The sequence below is a fragment of the Quercus suber genome, unplaced genomic scaffold (genome assembly GCF_002906115.3).
Source record: "Quercus suber isolate HL8 unplaced genomic scaffold, Cork oak 2.0 scaffold_18, whole genome shotgun sequence".
In the NCBI taxonomy this organism is placed as follows: Eukaryota; Viridiplantae; Streptophyta; class Magnoliopsida; order Fagales; family Fagaceae; genus Quercus; species Quercus suber.
Window position 1 is genome coordinate 283978 of NW_027069483.1, and position 25367 is coordinate 309344.

Here is a 25367-nt window from a genome sequence, read left to right on the forward strand (position 1 = left end):
TTTCATTATTTTTCTTTTTATTTAATTTCCTTACTATTGATTTACTCTCTATGCAATAAGTAATGTTGATTACTTTGAAAAAAATTGTTGTTGAAATTGATTCAATGCTTATGTTTGGTTCCCTAGATTGTGCTGGATGATCTTTCAAGGGCAAGAGAAGGATTTGTGCTTGCATCTGATTTGCATTTAGTTTACCTGGTAACACCAATAAATGTTGACGTTGAGCCAGATTGGGAACTGTACTATGAACGTTTTATGCAATTATCTGCTCTTGACCAGGTAATTATGCTTCTTGTTATAGTGGCTTCTCTGATTCCAAAAGGAAATTCATTATCAATCACTCTTTCTTGGTTTATATTATTGACCCTCCGTTTTCTATTGAACACTAGGCTTATGTAATTTTGTCATGGGAGGCTTTTTTGGAGTTTCATTTGTTGTGCTATGATAAAGGGATGATTTCCTGTATTGCTGGAGGCAAGCCTCAAGTTTACTAAGAACTTGTTTTGTGCTTCCATCTTTGGGATTATCTAAAGTTTACCTCATGCGCCAAGTGGACCTCCAAATTGTTTTTTTAAATGCCATGCAGAATTTTAAAAGTATTGACCTCTTTAAATGGATGTCTTGGCACAGTAACAAATATTTCTTTTGGGTTAGTTACACACACACCCAATGGGTCTTGAACCATCTTCTCAGAATCATGCAAATAACTTTTTTTTTTTTTTTGAATTAAAAATTTCCAAAACTTTAATGTGGTTTATTTCTCAGCCTGTAATTTTCATCTTTACATCTGATTTCATAATAAAAATGATTTAATTTCTCTTCCCAATTGCATGAAATGCAGTCAGTGGGCAATCGAGTTGGAGTTGTTGAGCCGTTTCTGATGCGCATGGCACATGGTGCACCTTTGCGCATTTCAAAGCAGTCAAGAGACATTATGAAAGTGCTGAATGGCAAAAGTGAAAACCGACTTGGGATCACAAACAGTAATATGCTTTCGGATGATCAACCACTTCGAGTGTGTAAACGTTTCTATGTTGCACTCATCTTATCAAGATTAGTGCAGGTATTGCATGCACTAATAGATTTCCTATTTTTCCCCAATTTGTGAATGTAAGCAAACCAAATACTATGTATTGCATGCTATTATATGGATTGCGTATGTTTGAGGTGACTGTGACTTGGGATAACATTCAATTTAATCTTCTGGTCTATTTTCCTTGATTTTCACTTGGACTGCATATTTATTAGTTTGATTACTTTGATAGGATTCTGAGTCGTCTTTATATGGGATGGCTTTGTTGATGTGTATTTGTTTTTTGGTTTTCTTGTTTTGCTAAATACATTTTCTTAAACCTGGGATGAAGGAAGTTCCTGTGGCTGAGGTTTGTGAAGCTTTTAAAGTGGCTCGAGGCATGGTTCAAGCCTTACAAGAGAATGCTGGAAGGTTTGCATCAATGGTTACTTTATTTTGTGAGAGGCTTGGATGGCATGATCTGGAAGGCTTGGTTGCCAAGTTCCAAAATCGTGTTTCATTTGGAGTGAGAGCAGAAATTGTAGAGCTTACTACAATTCCATATGTTAAGGTACTTCTATTAGCAAACTACCTTTCTGTTACTGTCTTGAGGGGAGCCTCACTAGTGGTTTCAGGTTTCTATAATAATTTGGGATTGGTTGTTTTTATTATTTGAGTTTGTGTTTTAGAACATTTTATAAATAGTCAAGGATTGGTTGTTTCTATTATTTGACTTTTAGGGTTCTCGAGCAAGAGCACTCTACAAAGCTGGCTTGCGTACACCTCTAGCAATTGCAGAAGCATCTATTCCTGAAATTACCAAAGCTCTTTTTGAATCTTCTTCATGGGCTACAGAAGGTGATACTTACGAGATTTTTGGTCTCTGATATTGGTTTATAGTTATAATTACATTTCAAGTCATGCATGAAAATATCTTTGTTTTGTCATGGATTTTCAAAACAAAGAATAGTTATGGACCATAAGTTGTATTTGTTTTATGGCCATTAATGGGATTCCTTGACATGACTGTTATAGCATGTGGTTCTTGTCAAATTTATTTGGGAAGTTTCATCTATCTGATATTTGCTTTCTATTGGTCTTCTCTCTCCCCCCCATCCCCCCCCCTCTTCCCTCCTTTTGATAGGTAAAATGGGACAAACTAAAAACTCCTCTCCAAAATTGGGTTTTCTATTTAATACGTGGGGGTGGAGGAGGAGAATTTGAATAAAGATGTTGCTATAGCAGAGTACATGTATTGATTAAATGATGCTCTTGATTGGTGTCTTACTATCTCTCAAGCTTTGCACTATCTGTTAATAACATTTTTGACATCCTTTATGCGGTTTATATTAATAGGAGCAAGAGAGAAACAATCGGTGTTTTGAAGATTCTGAAAGGACTTTAGCTGATTTAAAACTTTTATTCTTTAAATCTCTATCGGATTGGATGTCTATCACAGGAAGTCATTCTATTTTTTCGGTCTATGATTTGATGGATGCTTGTAATTTATGTATTTGATTATTTTGGTCCCCTACTGTATACTTCCTGTATACTTGGGTGACTCATTATTGTGTCTTTGAATAAAATTTTCTTTACTTATCAAAAAAAAAAAAATAATAATAGGAGCCGTTTGGGTAGGATGGGTTAAGTATTGTTGTTTGCTTAACAGTTGATAATCTAAGGAAGCATAAGATCATCATTGTTGATTGGTCTTGTATGTGCAAAGTTGTTGGGGAGTCGATTAAGCAGCATTGTGATAGCATTGTGATATTTCTAGCAAGCTGTGATTGTTAGTATTTGCTTTGTTTGGAATTTCTTGGGTAAAGCCTAATTTGGTGGAGCTTTTTATGTGTTGGAGGTGTTCTCAAGAGACATCAAAGTTTGAATGTGTGGAATGCTCTTCCTCTATGCTTGATATTGTGCATTTGGAGGGAGCATGATTGCAAGATGTTGATGGAATTGAGATCTCATATGTGCAATTGAAACTTTTATTTTTGAGATCTTTGTTTGATTGGTAAAGGGCAATTAGGTTGATAAATTATCAATTGTCTCAAAAGTCTAAGTTATTAGGACATGGTGAATTTGATCATTTAATCTAATACTTTCCTTCATTTGTGGGCCTAAGCTGCCCTTATTAAGTCGGGCCAACACGTGGAAATTTTTTTAAATGCGAGGTAAGGTGGATACAAGGTTGAACCCGGGATCTCTTGCTCTGATACCATAATAAATTATTTATTGTTCCAAAAGTTTAAATTATTAGGAATTTGTAAATTTAATAATTTAATCTAACACAAGGTTTAGCTTCTTCCTCTTTGTTGGATTTTTTAGATCATTATAGCTTTAGATCATAGATTTTCTTGCAATTGTCTTGTATATTTCCTGTGTACTAGGGCCTTGCCTTTTTGTTCTTTTTATAAAATTTCTAATCTATCAAAAAATTATTTATGTTACTAATCTGTTAGTATGAGGAAGGAGAATTCTAAAGATGACATTAAAATATTTGTGATGCTTGGATTATTCATGGTGGTATATTTATATTTATAGCATTGTATGCTGTTATCCTTCATTTTCTTCTTCTAGTTTAAGGTTGTTTTCATGTAATTCATCTTCAATTGAAAATTTAATGCATTTATGGTTTTATAGATCTTTTAATCCTGACAGTTGACTAATATGGGTGTTAGCAGGTTCAGCACAAAGACGCGCACAACTTGGAGTGGCCAAGAAGATTAAGAATGGTGCACGCAAAATTGTTCTGGATAAAGCTGAAGAAGCAAGGGTTGCTGCCTTCTCAGCATTCAAATCACTTGGATTTAATGTGCAACACATTTCTCAACCCACATTGGCAACTGCCATGGGCAATCACGTTACGCAAGGAGCTGCAACTACATCTTCTGGAAATGAAACTAGTAGTAGCTTTGTTGATGTAGAGCACATGGAGCATGTTTCTGCTAAGCCATCCACAGAAGAAAATGAGAATTCTGATAAAGTTTCTTCAGAAAGTGAAGGTGAGAAGTTAATGAGAACATCAGATATTGGCTTAGTGGCTTCAGCAGAAGTAAACTCAACGGCTGCAGTGCACTGTAACTTTGGTGCTGAAAATTCTGGGGTACCAGTAGAAAGGTCTGTTACCGGTGGTTCTGAGCTGAATGCTATCATTGGTAATACCAAAAGTGCAGATATGGCACGCTCTATTCAGTTACAAAACTCTGGTAATGGAACCAGGGTATGTGATGAGTATCTTCATTGTGGAGTACAGGAACCACAGAGCAAGGAAAATTTGTTTCTTGGTAACAAGGACAGTGCTTGTGGGAAGGGCCCTATCAATGCAATTAATACTCCTGGTGGATTTGATTCCTTCTTGGATCTTTGGGAGACTACACGGGAATTCTATTTTGATATCCACTACAACAAACGATCGGAAGTGAACTCTGTTGCCCCCTTTGAAATACACGGCATAGCCATTTGTTGGGAAAATTCTCCTGTGTATTATGTCAATCTCCCTAAGGATCTACTGTGGTCTGAAAACAGAAGAAATTGTTACTCATCTGTGGGTACATCTGGTGATAAGAGTAATGTTTCACCTCCTGAGTATTTGTTGGAGATAGTTAGACAAAGATGGAACCGGATTGGTGAAATATTGGGGCAAAGAAATGTTAGAAAATTTACTTGGAACCTTAAAGTTCAGATTCAGGCTCTTAAAAATCCTGCAGTTTCAGTTCAAAAATTTGGTTCATATCTTGCTGTGAAAAATATGGGTGTTGAACTCATAGACAACTCATACTTATTGTTATCCCCAGTTAATGTAAAAGATGGAATCGATGTGTGCATAGTGGCGTGGATTCTGTGGCCTGATGAGGAAAGAAGATCTAACCCAAACCTGGAGAAGGTATCCAGAAGAATCATATCAACTACTTTGACAGTAATTTCAAGCATGTGTAGTATGTTGTTGGAAGATAATTTTTTTTATTTTCCCAATGCTGAGAATTTTCTTGTTTTTAATTTCTTATGGCCCCATGACTTCTAAAGTTCTTGAAATCTTGTCTTTTAGTTAACAGTACTATGGTGTTCTTCCTTTCTCAAACTGCCTTCTGATAAATTTATAAAAATAGGAAGTTAAAAAACATTTATCCAGCGAGGCTACAGCAGCTGCTAATATGAGTGGCAGGTGGAAGAATCAGATGCGAAGGGCTGCTCATAATGGGTGCTGCCGTCGGGTTGCACAAACACGGGCTTTATGTTCTGTACTTTGGAAGTTGCTTATTTCCGAAGAACTTATTGAAGCCCTTATGAATATAGAAATCCCATTGGTAAGTTACCTTATGCTTTCTGTTATTAACTTCTAGAGGAGTTCTGTGATCTGGGGCATTCAAACTTTTTGGTGGGTCCATCTTAGGTATCTAAAAGGAAATGGATAGGATAATGCGTTCATATTGGAGCATGTAAATAGAACCATTCTTTTTCTTCTTCTTTGTCCTTGATAAATATCTTAAGCTTGACTTCTCTTATCTCATTTTTCTAATTTAATTTTTGGCCTTGATAAATCTCTAAAAGTGTGACCTCTCTTGTGGTGGGGTTCTTCTTCCTTTTATTTTTAAAATTTTCATTTCTTATTTTTTTGACCTCGATTAACAGCTTAAGTACAAAACTGATGCTTCTTATTTTTTGACCTTGATTAATAGCTTAAGTATGAAACTGATGCTTGGCATAGGAGCTAAAATTAGCTGACTGTTGAGCCACTTAGGGATTATGAGTTAAAAGAAAGTCGTCCTTCAGAAACCATTGAACTGATATTTATAAACAATACACTCTTCATCTGGTTAGATATTTGAAGTATTTGACAAAATTTTGTATGCTTGTGTGTGTATGTTAGGTTAATGTGCTTGCAGACATGGAGCTTTGGGGAATAGGTGTTGACATGGAGGGATGCCTTCAGGCACGTAATGTGTTGGGGAAAAAGCTTAGGTATCTGGAGAAGGAAGCTCATAACATGGCTGGCATGACATTTTCATTATATACAGCAGCAGATATTGCAAATGTGCTGTACGGACACTTGAAGCTGCCAATACCAGAGGGGCACAATAAGGGAAAGCAACATCCAAGTACTGACAAGCATTGCTTGGATCTATTAAGGTATTGGGAGTGATTTCTTGTTCTATGCTCTTTATGCATCTTAAGGTGAATTTGTTTACTAATTAGATCCTGCAATAATTTATGCTCTCTCCATATTTTAAGTTTTCACTATATTATCTCCAATAATACCCTTCATTGTTTAATTCAAAATTGTGTAATTTAAGAGATTCTTAATTTTTGAAGAGTGGCCCTTTTGGGTTGTGACAAATCTGATCAGGGATATACATGAAGGGTTTCTTATTCTGAGTAACTACTTGATGTCTCTGCAGCAAAGTTCAGGTGGACTTTTGATAAACTGAGTTACTATTTTCGATGAGCAATGTTTCACATGTGTCAATGTGGATTTGGAAAGTGCTTGCATCAGCCATACTCAAAAAGTGCATTAGTGTTCACATAATGATGTGTATGAATGTTAGTCATCCGTATATTATTATTATTATTAATGGTCCTAGTGGTCCAGATCTTCTACCTATGTTGTCAGAACCTTTTAGCAAAATAGTGTATCTTCAGTAGGTGAAGCTTAAATTTCTATATGCTATCAATTTGTTGGTCACTTGTTTTCCTTAAGAATGTTGGAGTATTACTCTGTTGAAGTGATGTCTTGGAAAAGCAGGTATAGCTGCATTTTCAAAATAGTGAAAAACATTAGATTTTTGTGAAAAAAATATTCAGGGAAATTTTCCTGGAATACATGCAATTATTTTGTGCTTGTATATTGTCTTTCTCTTCTTGAAATTACAAGTAAGAAAGTCGTTCCTTGTATTGCAATGCCCTGTGACATTTTCTGCTTTGTCTTTGCAAGGATAGTGTAGAAGCAAAATAGTAGCAATTATCTAATTGTGAATTATTTGTTGAAAGGAAAAGCTTTGTTAAACAGCTAGTAGAATTGTGCAGAGAAAGTCAAGAGGAAGGTTGAAAAAATGCAGGCGGTTGACCTAATGGCTTAGGAGGCAAAAGAGTCATGTATTATTTCCCCAAGTCCTTGGGTTGAAGTTGTTGAGTTGGATTTAGTTGCCAGCAGTCCAAGCCTTTGGTCTTTCCTCATGGTTGGTCCAGCAAGTACAGATAATTGTTGGAATTATTATCCTCCATAAGGCTTTAAATTTTTAATAGATTAGGCTGTGGGGCAGTTGTTGAAATTGTATCATCCTCTTCTGAGTCTTTCAAACTTTTGGTTCCTTTTAGCATGCGTTGTGCTTATTGATGCAAAAAAAAGGTTATGTTCATTGTGGATTGTAATAAGGGTATTGGTGTTGGAGGAGGTGCAACTGTGTTTTATATAGTTTGAACTGCACATCTTTCCTATGTCCTAAAAAGGAGGAAAAAAACTGTGCTTCATTACATGTACCGGTGACATATGTCTTTCAAGGTAGTGAATTCAGGTGCATCCTCATTATGCCTGTACATGATTTTGCTTTTAAGTTTGTTCTTTGGATAGCAGGGCTTAAAGTGATAATCCTTCTCCAATAATTTTTCCCAATTGAAGACTAAGATGGAGTGGATATAACAAAGAAAGCAACTATTGTAGCCTCTTGAATTTTAATAAACGATTTGATTGGATTTTTGAACTGCTACACTTCATGCATATCATATACCCATTTATTTGCACATTGCTTCTAGCACATAGGTTTTGTCCTTGGGCATTCTCATGGTTGCTAAGCTATGCATAACAACTGGATTTGGTTTCATTTCAGGCATGAGCATCCTATTGTTCCAGTCATTAAGGAGCACCGTACATTGGCAAAGCTCCTAAACTGCACATTGGGGTCAATTTGTTCACTGGCTAGGCTATCTTTGAGGACACAGAGGTACACACTTCATGGTCATTGGCTCCAAACATCAACCGCAACTGGGCGGCTTTCAATGGAGGAACCTAATCTTCAGGTTTGATTTCTTCACCTGTCACATATATACACTTGTCATATTTATCATTTTAAATATTTTCTCGTGTTAGTGAAATTAAAAAATTAGTGTAATGAACTATTACTATCGTTTATTTATTCTTTTCATTATTGTCATCATCTTGTATTTTTTGAGTTATGCAGTGTGTGGAACATGTGGTTGACTTCAAAATGAACAAGAATAAAAATGGAGGTGATGCTGATGCTGATCATTATAAAATTAATGCTCGCGATTTCTTTGTTCCTACACAGGTAATGATCTTGATGTTCATGTATTTATGATCAGGTAGATAATAAATGCTCCTCAATTAAAATTTGGAGAATAAACCAATGAATATATTTTCATAATTGAAGACCTGGAAATTTTTTTTACATTAGCTCCTAACCCATAGCGATCTGTGGATGCAAGCTGGACAAAAATACCACTATTTTCACCTCTACTTTCTCACTCTCTCTCTGGTTTTCTGCCTGGGAGAGCCAGTGGGAGTGTGGAGTCCCCTTATTGCTAATGACCAAGCTTTTCCGCCAGGGGATAGTGCAGAAAGGCCAGATTCGTATTTAACTTTGAAATTTGGATTCTAGTTGATCTGCCTGTTGCAAAATATATTGATGAATGTTGCTTCAAAGGAATTCCCAAAACCAGGATTTGTTTAATTCCTTGTGAAACTTGTTTCTCTTCAATGATTCTTCCTGTCTATATTGAAAGATACTAGTTAAATGATTTGTTGCTTTAGGATGAAGATTAGTTTAGACATAAATTCGGTAAAGGATAATACATTTGCCGTGTTTGGCAGTTGGCACTGTACTTTTAAAAATTTCGTTTCCAGAAGCAATATCAGAGAACATCAGTAATTTTTATTTATTTAATGAATTTTCTGTTTGAGTAGGAGCTTTATGTTGATGCTGTGATAGGGGATTCTATAAAGATGTATCTGCCAGTTTACTGAAGCTTGGCTTGATGGAGGCAACTTAGGTGTTTGGCTTGGTGATTGTTGGTTTGACTCAGTGCGAGGGTTCCTAACTGTAGGTGGTGGTGTAAGGAACTTTGATAGTAGAGGGAATTTGGTAGCTTAAGTGAGGTTGCAAGCAGTCAAGTTGGGTGATTTTGAATTTTATCAATTGGAGTGAGAGGGGGGAGGGGCTAGGATGTCTTTTTGAGAGAGAGAGAGAGAGAGAGAGAGAGCATTATGATTTATTGTATGAAGGATTTGTCCCTTGGGCTTTTCAGATGCATGTGTTTCTGTGGGTTTGTGTAAATGCAACAATTATTTTGTGGAGATTTTTTTGGTTTATATTCTGGTTGAGTCCATTCTTAATCTTTGCAGGAAAACTGGTTACTTTTAACAGCAGATTATTCTCAAATTGAACTACGGCTGATGGCCCACTTTTCTAAAGACTCCTCATTAATTGAACTTCTTAGCAAGCGGCATGGTGATGTTTTTACTATGATAGCTGCAAGATGGACTGGGAAACCAATTGAGTCTGTTGACTCCAATGAACGAGACCAGACCAAAAGGTTGGTGTATGGCATTCTTTATGGAATGGGTGCAAACACTCTTGCAGAACAACTGCATTGCAGCTCGGACGAAGCTGCAGAAAAAATCCGAAGTTTCAAAAGTTCTTTTCCTGGTGTTGCTTCTTGGCTTCGTGATGCCATTGCATCTTGCCGTCAGAAAGGGTGAGTATTTATTGTTCATTGGTTTTTTACCCCTCTCCCTCTCCTTTTATACAAGGATAAAGATAATGCAAGAGATTGAGTGAGAGAGTTTAGATTTTTTTTTTTGTTTTTCACTTAAATACTATCCAATTTCTTGTTTTCTCATATTCCATTTTGTTCACTATAAAGCTTTTTTCTTGAATGTATGTGACTGAAGGTTATTAGGTTCTACATCCTGTTTATCTCTTTTATTTTCCAAACAAGAATTTTCTTTCCATTTGTCTTAGAATTGCCATTAACTGCTTGTATAATTATGCGGCCTTTTCAGAAATGATTTCCTTTTTATGCTATATAGTATGTGACTTATCTGAGTGCACTTGTGATTCAGATATGTGGAAACCCTCAGGGGAAGAAAGCGTTTTTTGTCAAAAATTAAATTTGGAAACAGTAATGAAAGATCAAAAGCCCAGAGACAAGCAGTCAATTCTATTTGTCAGGTAAAACTTTTTTCCTTTGGGATGAGGGTGGTTATGGGTGTTTAAATGTAGCATCGAATTTTAATATAACTTATTAATAGCTGCTTTTTATAGGGATCTGCTGCTGACATTATTAAGATCGCAATGATAGAGATTTACTCTGCGATTGTCGAAGGAATCGATAGGACAGGTAGTTCACTCACTACAAAGTTTCAAAAGCTCAAAGGCCGCTGCCGAATATTATTACAGGTGATTGGGAAAACTGCTTACTATTGTTGTTTTCTATAATTTTTTCTTTTCATCGCTCAATTATTTCCAACAATCTGAAACAGGCAGATTTTATGAATAAATAAATCTTAATAAATTTGGAAGATCATCCTTTTAGGTTTGTTAATGCAGTGGGCTTTTTGCTTTAGTTTTTATTCTTACACTGCAGTATGTGCTGCATGAAAATTAATAGATGGTTGGTGATTCCCATCCAGGTACATGATGAATTAGTACTGGAAGTTGATCCTTCTATGATAAAGGAAGCTGCATTGCTGTTGCAAATGAGCATGGAAAATGCCGCCTTGCTTCTTGGTATATGTTCAGCATCTGTAGTTCACATTTCTTAGCATTCTGAGAAATTTTCTGTATTTTATCTCATTATTTGTTTTCCAGTTCCTTTGCATGTCAAATTGAAATTAGGAAGAACGTGGGGTTCATTGGAACCTTTCCAGGCTGATCAATGTTAAGGGGAGCTATTGTGCCTGATTCATGAATTAGAAGGGAGTGTCTTATTCTTGGAAAAGAAAAAGATGTGTTTCATGACATTGAATGGTGATGATGGCTTTGAACCAGTGTTTGTAAATTCTGATTATTGAGTAAGTGTTGAATGCTATTTTTCTTGGTGATGAATCAAAGCGTTTTGCCTCAGATGTTCTGATACCAAATCTAATATTTTCTTTTACCCCCACAGGGAAGCTATCTTGTCCATTCTGATCATGCAATGCATTCCTTGGGGAAGGGCGTGAGATAGAAGGGCATCTCTTGAATTGCAGTTTTGCAAAAAGTATTGCCTTTGCTCGACTTCAGCTAGAAGGTTTGCTTTGAAAGAAGAAATTTGAGAGGTTTGACCATTGCTTGTCCATAGTAGACAGGCTGATGAGCTCATTCTCAATGCTGAATCAGTTACTACATTTGGAAAATGGCATCCATGAATTACCTTTCTTTGCAACGACAATGGGAATCTATGGGCCGTGTTGTATTTGCTTCCTTCTGGCTTGTTTGGGATTGCTTATTTTCATTGGTCATTGGGCTTACAAAATAAGCTGGATAAAAATACAACTGTAACTAGAAAAAGCAAAGCTTTAAGTTGTACATAATCCGGATAAGCTAAAAATAAGCTGTGGCAAACAGGCTACTGCTGGTGGCCTGCAGAGGCATAATGGGTATCGGGGAATCAAAGGATGCTATTTCAACTCAAATGAGGTGTAGGCAAAGCTTCAAAGATGACTAGATCCTTTTTACGTACCCGTGGGATTTGTAAGTATTCCGAGGCATTGGTAATGCATTTTTGCGGTGTTGTTGGAGAGAATGCAATGCGCGTTGTTAGGATTGTAAGAGAACAATTTTGGAGTTAAGCCCCCCCTTTTTCAGTTATTATTTCTTGATTTTTTTTTTTAATAAAATTTTGCTTTTTTCATGATTTGTTGGTATTTCTCTGTATACCTTCCTTGTATATGGGTTGTATCTTTATGATTTTAGTGAATTTTGCTTACATAAAAAAAAAGAAAAAGAAAAAAAAGGGGTATTCCAATGCATTGGTTGATTCTTTGGATTGCGACAATAGAACATTTGCTTGCTTAGGAGGGACATTTTTGGATAACTACAGTTATGCTTATTAACTTCGGGAAGTGTGTTTAGGGTTATTAATTTACCTTTACACAAACTTAGTATTTAAAAAAGTAATTTCAATATATTATTTCATACTTATCCTTTATTTATATATATATATATATATATATTAAGCCAAAATTGAGAGAATTCAATTAGATTCTCAATTGGATCCTCAATTTTGTACTACATGTTATCTATATATATATATATATATATTTTGTTGGGTCAAATGAGTTATTGGGTTCAAAATTTGAAGAGATTATCCATAGTTTTGCTTCACAATTGCTAGAAACCTCCAAATTCTCTCTCTCATACCCATTGATCTCTAAAGTGATTTAAAAAAAAAAAAAAAAACTCCTCTTGCTTATTTACTGAGGTTGTTCATCTTCTCATTAAACACAAACACCAAATATTTCCTCCATGCTTACCTCTTTCAAGTGCCAAGGTTTTTAAAACACTAAAATTTTACTCCATTTTAAATCATAACACGTTACTATTGCTAATAGAATAAGAAATAGTCCTTAAAACTCTAAAACATGACTCGAATATTTTTACAGAAAAAAGATGCAAACTAAACTAGTTTATTTCATTCGACGCACTTTATATATTTATTTATTTATTTTCTATGTTTCCATACGTAAGCCAGGTTACAAGTTAGTAATATTTAAAAGATGAAACTTAGTATTTATTGTTACTACATTTTTGTTGAGTCATATTAGAATATAATTTTAGTCTATTTTTTGTTTGCTTTGGTGTGTTCGATCTACTTTAGTTTATTTTGGTTCCATTTGGTCTATTTTGGTGCACTTACTTAAGAACAAAAACGCAAAAATATAGATCTCAAACTCTCAAATCACTTCCACTTCTAAGTTAGTTGGGAGATGTATATGATTTCAACTTATTATATGGTAAATTCAATCTAGGTAAACATTTACCGTTTGAGCTTCTATAGAAACATTAATGGAAAACAATAATCCACTTTCCCTTTTTCTTGAATAAGGTGGCAATGCACCTCTGTGTGCTTTGTTTACTCATGGAACAAAGGCTTTGAAGTTATATGGATAGCTGCATGGTTATCATTACGCCTAGTTAGTGGTAATTGCGCATCAAACTTTAATTCCTCAGGTAGGTGTTCAGCCTTAATTCATTTATTGAGTGATATTCACAATGCCGTCCTCAGCCTTATCTTCCTTTTAATCCCAATGTGACACATGGTAGGCCCCACACCAACTTGCATAGCTCAACCTTTAGAGTTCCTTTTCAAATTTGGAAGGCCCTAATTAAGTAGTCTAATCATCCCAAAGCATTATTTAGCAAAAAAAAAAAAAAATCATCCCAAACCAGCTTGGGCTTGTTAATCAAGCAGCATTTCATGACTTCCTACCATATTATTCTTGAAAAGGCGCATTTAAAACACAAATGGATCCTACTTTTCAAGCAACCTCAGCAAAAAAACACAAGCCAAATCTCCTTGATTCCCCCATTGAATGTTCTATCTAGACTGGGCAACCTATTCCTAAAAGACAACCAATTAAAGAAACCATGCCTAGATCTTTAGTAGAAAATCAGATGATTCTCAAATTTATCTCATGTAACTTCACTCTAATGGCATTCCAAGTTTCAGCACAAGTATACTTGCCAAACTTGGAAGAAGCCAAAAGGCCGTATCCTTCTCATCAAGCTCAATGGAGGAGAGCTTGCATTGAATAGGAACAAAATCTTCAGACCTTGCAAGTTTCCAATCCCAATTCCTTCCTTCCAGGAAATTAGAAACTTTGGCATTATGTTGCTTGTTGCTTCATAAATGGCTCTAAAACCATATCTTAAGGATCCTCCTCCACTCCTAATTTTGAGGTGTCTTAACAAACCAAGAGCTCCTACCCTTCTGGTTTGAAGGACACTATAGAAAAGAATGTAGCAAGAACAAGGCTAGGTCTTTCTGTTGGTTTATCTAGTTACTGATGCGTACCAGCATTACATCTAAGTCTTGTTATGTAGGAAATAAAGAGAATGAAAGTGGCCCAATAAAGCGAAAAGATATGTATTTATTTATTTATGATCAGAAGATTTGTATTTATTAGTGAATAGAAAGAGACAGGATGTCTTATTAGTGAGTACATAATGTATCATCCATGACTAAAGCACACTCAAAAACATGTAACTAAATGCTGCAGTATATATCACAGTACATATAAGGATTTCAAACTCTTGCAATTAAAATTATGCTATGAAGAATTGAGCCTTTCCCAGAGACTTCTATTTGGATGCCCAGACAACATGATCCTCGGGAAGGAAATGGCAGACAGGGACAGTTCCGGGCTTAACTTTGAGTACTTGGAAGGCCAAATGCTTTGGGTTCCATTCTGATGTGTTTGTGTGACATACAGCCACTGCTTTAGCTTTTGTTCCATCAGCACCCTCTAGTGGCACCATATAAGCCTGTGTGGTCTCTGTTGCATGGCAGTAAAAGACAGCATAGACATAGTTCTGTTTATGGCACACAACAGATTTGTCACTTCCAACCTTCTTCACTCCTGGGACTATAGTGTATTTCTGCATCTGGGTTTCTTTTCCCACCTCGGTAGAGATTACCTGAACATCTTTTCCAAGCTTGGAAGTGCTGAAATCCACCATTGACTCTAATGACGTTGCACAATATTTTTCCTCCCCTTTGATGCCTGTCTTTTCACATTCTTCAATTGTGCTTTGAATTATATCAGCTTCCATTGACCCAGGTTTCACTGAAAACCGGTTAAAAGTATCTGCAACCTTGTTAGATGAAAAGGGTATTGAATTTGCAACTTGGCGAGACAAAAAGGTAGCTGTGTTTGTGTTTTTAGTGAAGTGCAAGTTCATTTTTGTGCCTGGATGCAAGTCCTTTTCCAAGAAGAAAAGAGCTACATTGGGGTCATCATGGAGTTGAACAGACAACATGATCCTCGGGAAGGAAATGGCAGACAGGGACAGTTCCGGGCTTAACTTTGAGTACTTGGAAGGCCAAATGCTTTGGGTTCCATTCTGATGTGTTTGTGTGACATACAGCCACTGCTTTAGCTTTTGTTCCATCAGCACCCTCTAGTGGCACCATATAAGCCTGTGTGGTCTCTGTTGCATGGCAGTAAAAGACAGCATAGACATAGTTCTGTTTATGGCACACAACAGATTTGTCACTTCCAACCTTCTTCACTCCTGGGACTATAGTGTATTTCTGCATCTGGGTTTCTTTTCCCACCTCGGTAGAGATTACCTGAACATCTTTTCCAAGCTTGGAAGTGCTGAAATCCACCATTGACTCTAATGACGTTGCACAATATTTTTCCTCCCCTTTGATGCCTGTCTTTTCACATTCTTCAATTGTGCTTTGAATTATATCAGCTTCCATTGACCCAGGTTTCACTGAAAACCGGTTAAAAGTATCTGCAACCTTGTTAGATGAAAAGGGTATTGAATTTGCAACTTGGCGAGACAAAAAGGTAGCTGTGTTTGTGTTTTTAGTGAAGTGCAAGTTCATTTTTGTGCCTGGATGCAAGTCCTTTTCCAAGAAGAAAAGAGCTACATTGGGGTCATCATGGAGTTGAGTCTCAGTGGCAGCATAAATATAACTAAAGGGGCTTTTCCCTGGATTTACTCCAACATACACAGGCTTTCCCTTGTGGCCTGTGCTCACTGATACTCCTCCTTTGCCAACACCCACATTGGTTCCTTTTCCAGTTTGCACTCCAACTCCTTTGCCTCCAACACCGACGTGAGTGCCACCACCAGCTGGCTTTCCTTTACCGGTATTCACACTTACACCACCCTTCCCAACATTGACAGAGGTGCCTCCGGGCTTTCCTTTTCCTGCATCAACGTTTACGCCACCCTTCCCTACATCGACTGAAGTGCTTTTGTCATCGATCAGGCCTGCAAGGTTAGCAACATGAATTAGAAGCTAGAAGTAGAACTTATAAGATGAAAGACTTTAGTTAGTGAGTGTGATTGACGTGCACACACTCCATATGCATCAGTGTGTAATAAACTAATAATCAAGCTCTTTTTTTTTTTTTTTTTACACAAAACACCACATGAATTAGAAGCTAGAACTTATAAGATGAAAGACTTTTAGTACGTCTAGAATCTAGATGTAGATTTTTGCTAAGTACTTTAGGTGTAGTATATTAATTGAATTTAAGCATTTGGTTATTTTGAATTTAATTATTAATGAAAAATATAGCACTATATATGTCTTATTGGTAAATGAAATGAAATGTTTAAATTTAATTGAAGAACCGACTGTATTATACCTACCTAAAAGACTATAGATAAATTTTATTTAAGATGAGAGATTGTCACTATGAGTCCAAATCTTCTGTCCCACTTTTCCTGCTCCACTCTATACTCCACCAATAAATACTTACTACGTGTTCACCTAATTAATTAAATATTATCATTATTGACTTATTAATCCTACAGTTATTAATTAATAGTATCACGTGGCAAATATTTATTGGTGGAGTATAGAGTGAAGCAGAAAAAGTGGGACAGAAAATTTGGATTCTGTCAGTATTATGACAAACCAACTAAAATTTTCCATCTCATTAATTATGAAATTTGTTGTGTTGTTAAATTTATTGTTGTGAATTTGTTAAGGTTAGTTAAAATATAATTGTATCTAAAAAAAGTAGACCTTTTTTTTAGTTAAAGACAAAAATAAAAAATAAAAAGTTATACAAAAACAATTAAATAATGATAAGATACTACAATTTTACTATATAAATTTTACAAACCGACATGTCTTTAATCAAAAAAGTTAATTAAGATATTTATTTGTCATTTTATTTTATGCAAAAAGGGATGTTTTATTTATTTAGATATAGTTCATGTTTCATAGAAGGTCACTCTTTAATAAGAGTTCTTAGTTTCATTCCATTTATTTATTTATTTTGCTAGACCACAATATTATTAAGAAGAAGAAGAAGAACACACGAGGATCTGTCCTCCAAGCCTTCGTAACTGAAGGTATGAGAGATGAATTATCATGTAATAATGGTGATTTTGTAAGGTAAGCAATGGCTATGACATGGGCTATCATGTTTAACTTGCTTCCCTATTTATTTATTAGTTGTTTAAGTGACATAAATTACCTTCATTATTAAGTCAGTTTGTAAGCGATTTGCATAGTAAAAATATGTAGTAATTTTAACATTTTCCTAAGCAAATAATTAAAAAATTAAAAGAAAAACCTCTTGCCAAAGCTCAAAATTGTTTTTTGCGACTTTCAGGTCGTAAGAAATAACTAGAAGTATATTATAGAGATGTTGGTGAAAAGATGCAAGAGAGGTCTCCTCAGATTCGAAGTACCAACCAGGCTGGAGAAGATCACTGAGGGCTTTAGGCATTGGAGTGTTTGGCAGCACGGAGTTCCAGTACTTTTCAGGAGGCACAGCAGCATGGCTTGCCACCAGTGCAACCTGCAACACATAAAGTCACGTTATGTTACATAAAAATACTCGAGAAAAAAAAAGTTATTGAAATCATGGACATATGAACTCTCTTGGAACTTTATAAGCTCTGAAATCAAAGAGAGTTTGAAAGAGAGATTATTATGTCTAGATGGGTGCAAGATATTATAAAACTTACAGCGAGAAAAGCGAGAATGTGTAGATGCATCTTGGTTTAGCTTTGGATTTTTAGTAGAGAGAAAAAGCTGAATGCTGAGCTTAGTACTTGGAAAGAAGAGCAACAAGGTTGCAAATTTATAAGGGAAATTGTTCTTGAAAAGATACAGTAATTTAGTAGCTACAGACGCAGGCGGCTTAACTACTTCAACTGCCCATGGCTCACTTACTTTAAACTCATTTATGTCAATTGGGACAGGTGGAGAGAGAGCAAGAGAGAGTCGGGCAGTACAACAGTATCCAAAGAGAATAAGATTGTTTTCTAGCTGATTTTGTATATTGTTCAATAACCAATGTTTATTTCACACCAGTCGCACACAACTGTTCTCACACACGCCTTGCATTAAAATCGTGACTTCAAGGGCTAACGTTTATTTCACACAATTATACACACACTTAAATCGTGACTTGAAAGTATGTGTCTAATAACTATTGTTTATTTCAAATCGATTATACACAACTGTACATATATTTTGCATTGAAATTGTGATTTCAACGAGTAGTGTTTATTTCATACAAATTGTTTCATATAACTGTACAAACACTTTTCACGCTGAAATCGTGACTTAAAAGTGACACTTTTCCTGCTCCACTCTATACTCCACCAATAAATACTTACTACGTGTTCACCTAATTAATTAAATATTATCATTATTGACTTATTAATCCTACAGTTATTAATTAATAGTATCACGTGGCAAATATTTATTGGTGGAGTATAGAGTGAAGCAGAAAAAGTGGGACAGAAAATTTGGATTCTGTCAGTATTATGACAAACCAACTAAAATTTTCCATCTCATTAATTATGAAATTTGTTGTGTTGTTAAATTTATTGTTGTGAATTTGTTAAGGTTAGTTAAAATATAATTGTATCTAAAAAAAGTAGACCTTTTTTTTAGTTAAAGACAAAAATAAAAAATAAAAAGTTATACAAAAACAATTAAATAATGATAAGATACTACAATTTTACTATATAAATTTTACAAACCGACATGTCTTTAATCAAAAAAGTTAATTAAGATATTTATTTGTCATTTTATTTTATGCAAAAAGGGATGTTTTATTTATTTAGATATAGTTCATGTTTCATAGAAGGTCACTCTTTAATAAGAGTTCTTAGTTTCATTCCATTTATTTATTTATTTTGCTAGACCACAATATTATTAAGAAGAAGAAGAAGAACACACGAGGATCTCTCCTCCAGGCCTTCGTAACTGAAGGTATGAGAGATGAATTATCATGTAATAATAGTGATTTTGTAAGGTAAGCAATGGCTATGACATGGGCTATCATGTTTAACTTGCTTCCCTATTTATTTATTAGTTGTTAAGTGACATAAATTACCTTCATTATTAAGTCAGTTTGTAAGCGATTTGCATAGTAAAAATATGTAGTAATTTTAACATTTTCCTAAGCAAATAATTAAAAAAATTAAAAGAAAAACCTCTTGCCAAAGCTCAAAATTGTTTTTTGCAACTTTCAGGTCGTAAGAAATCACTAGAAGTATATTATAGAGATGTTAGTGAAAAGATGCAAGAGAGGTCCTCTCAGATTCGAAGTACCAACCAGGCTGGAGAAGATCACTGAGGGCTTTAGGCATTGGAGTGTTTGGCAGCATGGAGTTCCAGTACTTTTCAGGAGGCACAGCAGCATGGCTTGCCACCAGTGCAACCTGCAACACATAAAGTCACGTTATGTTACATAAAAATACTCGAGAAAAAAAAAAGTTATTGAAATCATGGACATATGAACTCTCTTGGAACTTTATAAGCTCTGAAATAAAAGAGAGTTTGAAAGAGAGATTATTATGTCTAGATGGGTGCAAGATATTATAAAACTTACAGCGAGAAAAGCGAGAATGTGTAGATGCATCTTGGTTTAGCTTTGGATTTTTAGTAGAGAGAAAAAGCTGAATGCTGAGCTTAGTACTTGGAAAGAAGAGCAACAAGGTTGCAAATTTATAAGGGAAATTGTTCTTGAAAAGATACAGTAATTTAGTAGCTACAGACGCAGGCGGCTTAACTACTTCAACTGCCCATGGCTCACTTACTTCAAACTCATTTATGTCAATTGGGACAGGTGGAGAGAGAGCAAGAGAGAGTCGGGCAGTACAACAGTATCCAAAGAGAATAAGATTGTTTTCTAGCTGATTTTGTATATTGTTCAATAACCAATGTTTATTTCACACCAGTCGCACACAACTGTTCTCACACACGCCTTGCATTAAAATCGTGACTTCAAGGGCTAACTGTTTATTTCACACAAATTGTTGCACACAATTATACATACACACTTAAACCGTGACTTGAAAGTACGTGTCTAATAACTATTGTTTATTTCAAATCGATTATACACAACTGTACATATATTTTGCATTAAAATTGTGACTTCAACGAGTAGTGTTTATTTCATACAAATTGTTGCATATAACTGTACAAACACTTTTCACGCTGAAATCGTGACTTAAAAGTGCGGGTATGGTTGTGTGCAATATTGAAGTGTGCACTGAGTGAGTGAAAACATGAAGACGTTTGTCACTGCCTCATGGCTTGGACGGTTGGGCCTGTTTCACTCACTTACAAGTTTCAATTACATGGGACTTTTGCATCAATAATTGCATCAAACAAACTAAACAAACAACCACCGAATTTATGATGGATCAGTGGGGGGTTGCGAGTCGTCATCATCTCTCATAATCAGGTTATACTATACAGGTCTGGCGGTCGACCCAATAGATTTATATGCTTTTTTACGGCTTTTAAAAGCTTGTTGACATATCGCCATTTAGAGAGGTTAGGACTTAGGGACAACAATGTTACATGAACAATATCAGTTACCTTTTTTCCTCAACAACATAATATTTAGAAATATATATTGATTATTATTTTTTCAATCGATTTTCAAATTTCAACAACATGATGTTATCAATTGATTAGGGGTTTATTATAATTATTATTATAATTATTATTATTATCATCATTCAATAGTTACAATAAGATGAGGAGAATTTGAACCTTATGATTCTCATTATAAAAGAGAGCAAACAAATAAAAATCTTTGGCCCTAACTTTGTTTCACTTTATATTCCCTCAATCACTTTCTGTCACTTTTTTCCTATTTTCTTATAAAATAACTAAAGTTTAAAATAGAAAACAAAAATCAGATACATGATATATTGCAATTGTTAAAACATAAAGTGGAACACAATATTAATATGAGTCATATGACACATGATTTTGTTCGAGAACAAATGATGTCGTTAAGTTACAAGACTCATAGCTCAATATGTCAACAATTTATTAATTAGTGTGCACAATCTGAAAATAGCATAGCAAAACACATCAATATATCCAAGAACACACTTCATTTATGTCTCTTTTTTGTGTGTGCGTTTGTGGATAATTCACATCCCTTGTGTCTTATAGGCATTTCGGAATTGAGTATGATAGTCAGATAGTCTACCTTTTCAGTCAAAAAAAAAAAAAGAAAAAAAAAAAAAAAAAGAAAAAGAATTGAGTATGATAGGGATGATAATCAAATTCATCTTCCTAATTATTATGTTTGCACATAAATTACCTTAATAATAAATAACGGAAAATGTTTTAGAGATATTAGTCATATTGCCCACAGAGAGTAATGAAAATAAGTCGTTAAATTTTAATGCTTATACATAACATTTATATATGGTGGTTCAGTTCACCTAAAGTTGTGGAGAAAGTTCTCAAGATATATGCATGCATAAATTCATGCAAACGTGATTTGTAGTTTTGGACTTTTGTGTCAATTCTCATGCTCTAAATTCGGTGAGTACTTTATGCGATGTAATCAAAGCTAAATGGGATCATATTTATTTTATGTCGACTTTCCTTCGTTCTGACTTTTTTTGCCAGGAAAGTAAACGAGCCATAAAAAAGGGAATTCCTGGTAGGATCATTGAACTCTTCTTTCAGTTCTTCAATACTAGGATGGGGGATAAAGCATTCTCTTTCCTTTGAAATAGATTCTAATTCATAATTCAAAATCTTTAGATTAGATATTATAAACCTAAAAATGTATTTAATACTATGTCATTTTATATTTTTTTTGAGGGAATTGTAGACGGAGATTGAACTCATATATTTTATTCAATAATAATAAACTTTATCAGTTGAGCTAATTGGAACTCACAGATAAAAATTTAAATGACCAATTTTTATTTTATTTTACATTTCACTATCCCATTCCGTGAGATCGATGGTGACAAATACAACCTAATAGTCCTATTGTTTAGGGTTATTCCTCTTATATATAGTTGGAACTTGTAAGGAGATATTTAGGGTTTCGTCCATGCATGTAAAATACATAAACATTACCCACTTTTATACCTTGTAATTTTACTTTTTTAAAAGAAACTTCAAATTGAAAAGAAAGTGAAAAAAAAAAAAATCTAGTTTAATTTTTTGGTTTAATGACAATGTTCTATATATACTTGATGATCGCTGTAAGGACCAAATTTGAGTCCCTAGCCCACAAGGTGGATGGACTTCAGTCCAAAAAGCTCAAAACAATGAATTTGTAGAGAGTGAGTTAGAAAAACTGGGCTTAATGAATTAGACAGTCACTAAAGTAGATTCAGATCACAAGAGAATGAAAATAGACAAGTTTGTACTAAAGAAAATTGTCCTCGCATAGTCCGAAGAAATCAGTTCTTATATATTTCTCTCAAGTTTGGTTACAAATGCAACTCTTAATTACTAAGTCTTTTTCCTTTAATTTCTCGATCCCTTTCACTTGGAGGGTCTTTTCCATTATATAGTTCTCTTTAGACAATTTTGACCCTCTACTTGTTGATCATCCAAGCTACTATTTGAGTGCTTGTCCCATCGAACACCTCTCAGGCCCTCTGTGCGTTGAGGCAACCAATGCAGTACTGTTCAAGGGTCTTCTCTACGTTAATGCAGCCAGAAAGTTAGCTGCAGAACATTCAATGCGGTGGTAGCAGCCTTCTCCTTAAATATTTTAGGACCCCTCCTTTGTCCTATGTTTCTGTAATACTTATCCGTTCCAACAGGACTTCCTGGAACGTTCCCCTGGACGGTAGACTACTTCTTCGACCTCGGCTTTGGTTAGCCGATGAGGCATTCATCCTGGGCCCACCCTTCTGGGCCCTTATGACTAAAACTGACTTCTTCATCTACTAACGTGGATTCTACTGACAATGTTTATTCCTCCTTGGACGACCCTTCGTTCTCGGATTGGGCCTTAGGCTAAATAAATATATAGATAATGAGCTCCTGGACTCAATACCCTTATAATCGCACTGAAGGAAATAATTAACAATAATATTTAAATTAATAAAAAAAGAAGAGGTAGGGATTTTAGGGCTAGCACTGAGAAAATGAAATTAGATTTTTGTTCACGTCTTTGTCAAGTGTAGTTTGTGGTCCTCCTTAACAATGGGACACTTAGCGTGCATTTGTATGCAAATTATTTTGCGTTTTGTGTTTTGGTTGGGTTCCATAACACTGTTTACGATCCAGCAAAAAATGCAAAAATGCACATAATTATGCATTTTTGGGTCTCATTGTACTATTCACACTTTTAAAAATTAGTATTTTGTTACAGTGTTTTCAGCAATGTAAACAATATTTAAATAGACCCATAATTTGATTAATCAAATTACTTTTAGCCAAGTGTTATATATATATATATATATACCCGTCCCATAATTTCGTGCAATTTCATTGACACTCATGGAATTCAAATTTTCTAATCGCACCTAGCTTGTGGTATCCGATTGTTCTAAGCTTCTAATCAATCTTGTCCATTCATTTAGTTGGAGAGTGGACCTGCAAGACATTATCATTAGTCATTACCACCGAATGTCGCTTCAACAGCAATCCCCCTCCCCTCTCTTTAGCCACTCCTCCCTATTTTAATGGGGGCATTGAAACGTGGATACGTGGCATTTATTTGATGATTATCCAAATTTCAATGTATCCACAGAAGCGCTGGACTGATTCGGTTACTTCTTTTTAATGTATTCATTAAGATATAAAATTATAATTTTTTTGGAGAAAATTTTAATTTAAGGTGTAAGTTTTTAATAATACTCTTTATCATCAAACCAAGATACCAATAAGTTTTTAGTGTAAGTGGAGATTGAACTTCAGATTTCTTATTCAACTATCAAAGACTTTACCAGTTGAGTTAACTGGAACCATAAATTATAACTAAAATTGTGTTTTCAACTTATACAACAATAATTAAAAGCCTGTTTGATAATGTTGTTTTAATAACGTTATTTATATTTTTTTTTGAAAATATATATGAGTAAAAAAGTATAAAAAAATTATGTAATATTATTTAAAAACTGAAAATTATTGTTTAAGTACATCTATCAAACACTTCAAAAAAAAAAAGCACATCTATCAAACAGATTCTAAAGTTTTTAAATTACATATCTTTTGCGAGGTTAATTTTTGTCCTTTTCAATGGTTTATTTGGAGGAGATAGTATCTCGTCTTAGATATGAGCGGAACCTACTACTTGTGAGAAAGTCTGCTATATGTATGATGTATGTGAAATATGTGATAATTATTTTGTTAAAGGGCAGTTCAAATCTTTTGTCTCACTTTTCTTGCTCCACTCTATACTCTACTAATAAATACTTGCTACTGATACTATTAATTAATAACTGTAGGATTAATAAGTCAATAATGATAATATTTAATTAATTAGATGAACATGTGGTAAGTATTTATTAGTAGAGTATAGAGTAAAGTAGGAAAAGTGGGACAGAAGATTTGAACTCCATGTGAATCACATGGTCTAAAAGGTTTGCTGTGGGACGGTCCGGCAGGTTTGATAAGGGAGGTTGGTTGTTGAGAGAATAATAAATTGGGTTTCTTCTAGGTGGCTTGTTTTGAGCCTTGGATATTTTTTGGCACATGTCTTACATTCAGATAAATGCGAAAACACTATTTTAGTCTATATATTTTGATATCACAATCAATTTGGTCCTTATATTTTGGTAGCAGTCAGTTTGATATTTGTTATTTTCAACTTGCATTTAATTTGGTCCCTACCGTTAACTCACTAGTGAAAAATACTTACATGGAAGATAGTTTGCACAGTTAACATGCTTAATATTAATATATTAAATAAAATGCTGATGTGTCTAAATTTTAGTGGCTGATGTTGCCACATCAGTGCTTAAATGGCAAAAAAATGGCCACATCAGCTTTTAAAAATATATTCTTTTTTTTACCGATTTATTTTTTTTAATTTAAACTTTGAACTTTGAAGTCTCTCTGTGTCTCCAAATTCAATGGGTACGGCAGGAGCACCTCCACTCTTTGCCTCTTCTTCTTTGTTCTCCACCAACTCCATCTCTCCTAATAAACACTTTTTAAGAGTATCTTCTTTCTCCGACCACCATTATCTTCTCTTTCTGTCGGCCGCCGCAACCTCTGTTGTGAACTCAGCCATGCCCCACAATCCTCCCTCCCTCCAAAACCTTGCCGTTTTGGAGGCTCACTCCAATGGGATTCACCAAACCCAGATTCTTCACAACCCAACCGTCCAGCACAACCACCACGGAGTCTGATTCATGACCACAACTCGACCGTCTGATCCAGAAATTAAAAGAGAGGTGGAGATGAAGATGAGTGGTTT

At 34.9% G+C, this 25367-nt stretch overlaps 3 protein-coding genes across 3 annotated transcripts in view; 1 reads left to right on the plus strand and 2 right to left on the minus strand.

Moving 5' to 3' along the window:
• LOC111987759 (helicase and polymerase-containing protein TEBICHI) overlaps nucleotides 1-11949 on the plus strand; it is a 15254-nt gene extending 3305 nt beyond the window's left edge. Inside the window, exons 2-16 of the mRNA XM_065761091.1 lie at nucleotides 127-279; nucleotides 842-1063; nucleotides 1365-1583; nucleotides 1753-1870; nucleotides 3697-4898; nucleotides 5122-5319; nucleotides 5883-6142; nucleotides 7837-8026; nucleotides 8188-8295; nucleotides 9369-9721; nucleotides 10089-10197; nucleotides 10291-10425; nucleotides 10659-10755; nucleotides 10837-11039; nucleotides 11135-11949. Coding sequence (XP_065617163.1) covers nucleotides 127-279; nucleotides 842-1063; nucleotides 1365-1583; nucleotides 1753-1870; nucleotides 3697-4898; nucleotides 5122-5319; nucleotides 5883-6142; nucleotides 7837-8026; nucleotides 8188-8295; nucleotides 9369-9721; nucleotides 10089-10197; nucleotides 10291-10425; nucleotides 10659-10755; nucleotides 10837-10910 — 3438 coding nt within the window. The 3' untranslated portion in view covers nucleotides 10911-11039; nucleotides 11135-11949. The remainder of the gene's footprint in view (nucleotides 1-126; nucleotides 280-841; nucleotides 1064-1364; nucleotides 1584-1752; nucleotides 1871-3696; nucleotides 4899-5121; nucleotides 5320-5882; nucleotides 6143-7836; nucleotides 8027-8187; nucleotides 8296-9368; nucleotides 9722-10088; nucleotides 10198-10290; nucleotides 10426-10658; nucleotides 10756-10836; nucleotides 11040-11134) is intronic.
• Nucleotides 11950-14079: 2130 nt separating this feature from the next.
• LOC136061970 (BURP domain protein RD22-like) lies at nucleotides 14080-14971 on the minus strand. The gene has a single exon (XM_065760473.1). The coding sequence runs from the start codon at nucleotides 14908-14910 to the stop codon at nucleotides 14311-14313; it is 600 nt and encodes a 199-aa protein (XP_065616545.1). The 5' UTR covers nucleotides 14911-14971; the 3' UTR covers nucleotides 14080-14310.
• On the minus strand, nucleotides 14966-19654 carry LOC111994792 (BURP domain protein RD22). The gene is made up of 3 exons (XM_065761096.1): nucleotides 19554-19654; nucleotides 19278-19383; nucleotides 14966-15957 (listed from the first exon to the last, which is right to left on the minus strand). The coding sequence occupies exons 1-3, from the start codon at nucleotides 19581-19583 to the stop codon at nucleotides 14966-14968; spliced, it is 1128 nt and encodes a 375-aa protein (XP_065617168.1). The 5' UTR covers nucleotides 19584-19654.
• Between the last annotated feature and the right edge of the window lie 5713 nt (nucleotides 19655-25367).

Excerpts from the sequence above, each read along its gene's own strand:
- LOC136061970 (XM_065760473.1), bottom strand. The coding sequence starts at position 14,910 with ATGAACTTGCACTTCACTAAAAACACAAACACAGCTACCTTTTTGTCT.
- LOC111994792 (XM_065761096.1), bottom strand. The coding sequence starts at position 19,583 with ATGCATCTACACATTCTCGCTTTTCTCGCT. Across the intron at positions 19,384-19,553 it reads ACATTCTCGCTTTTCTCGCT|GTTGCACTGGTGGCAAGCCA; the intron begins GTAAGTTTTATA and ends TATGTGTTGCAG. Across the intron at positions 15,958-19,277 it reads CAGTGATCTTCTCCAGCCTG|GCCTGATCGATGACAAAAGC; the intron begins GTTGGTACTTCG and ends CTAACCTTGCAG.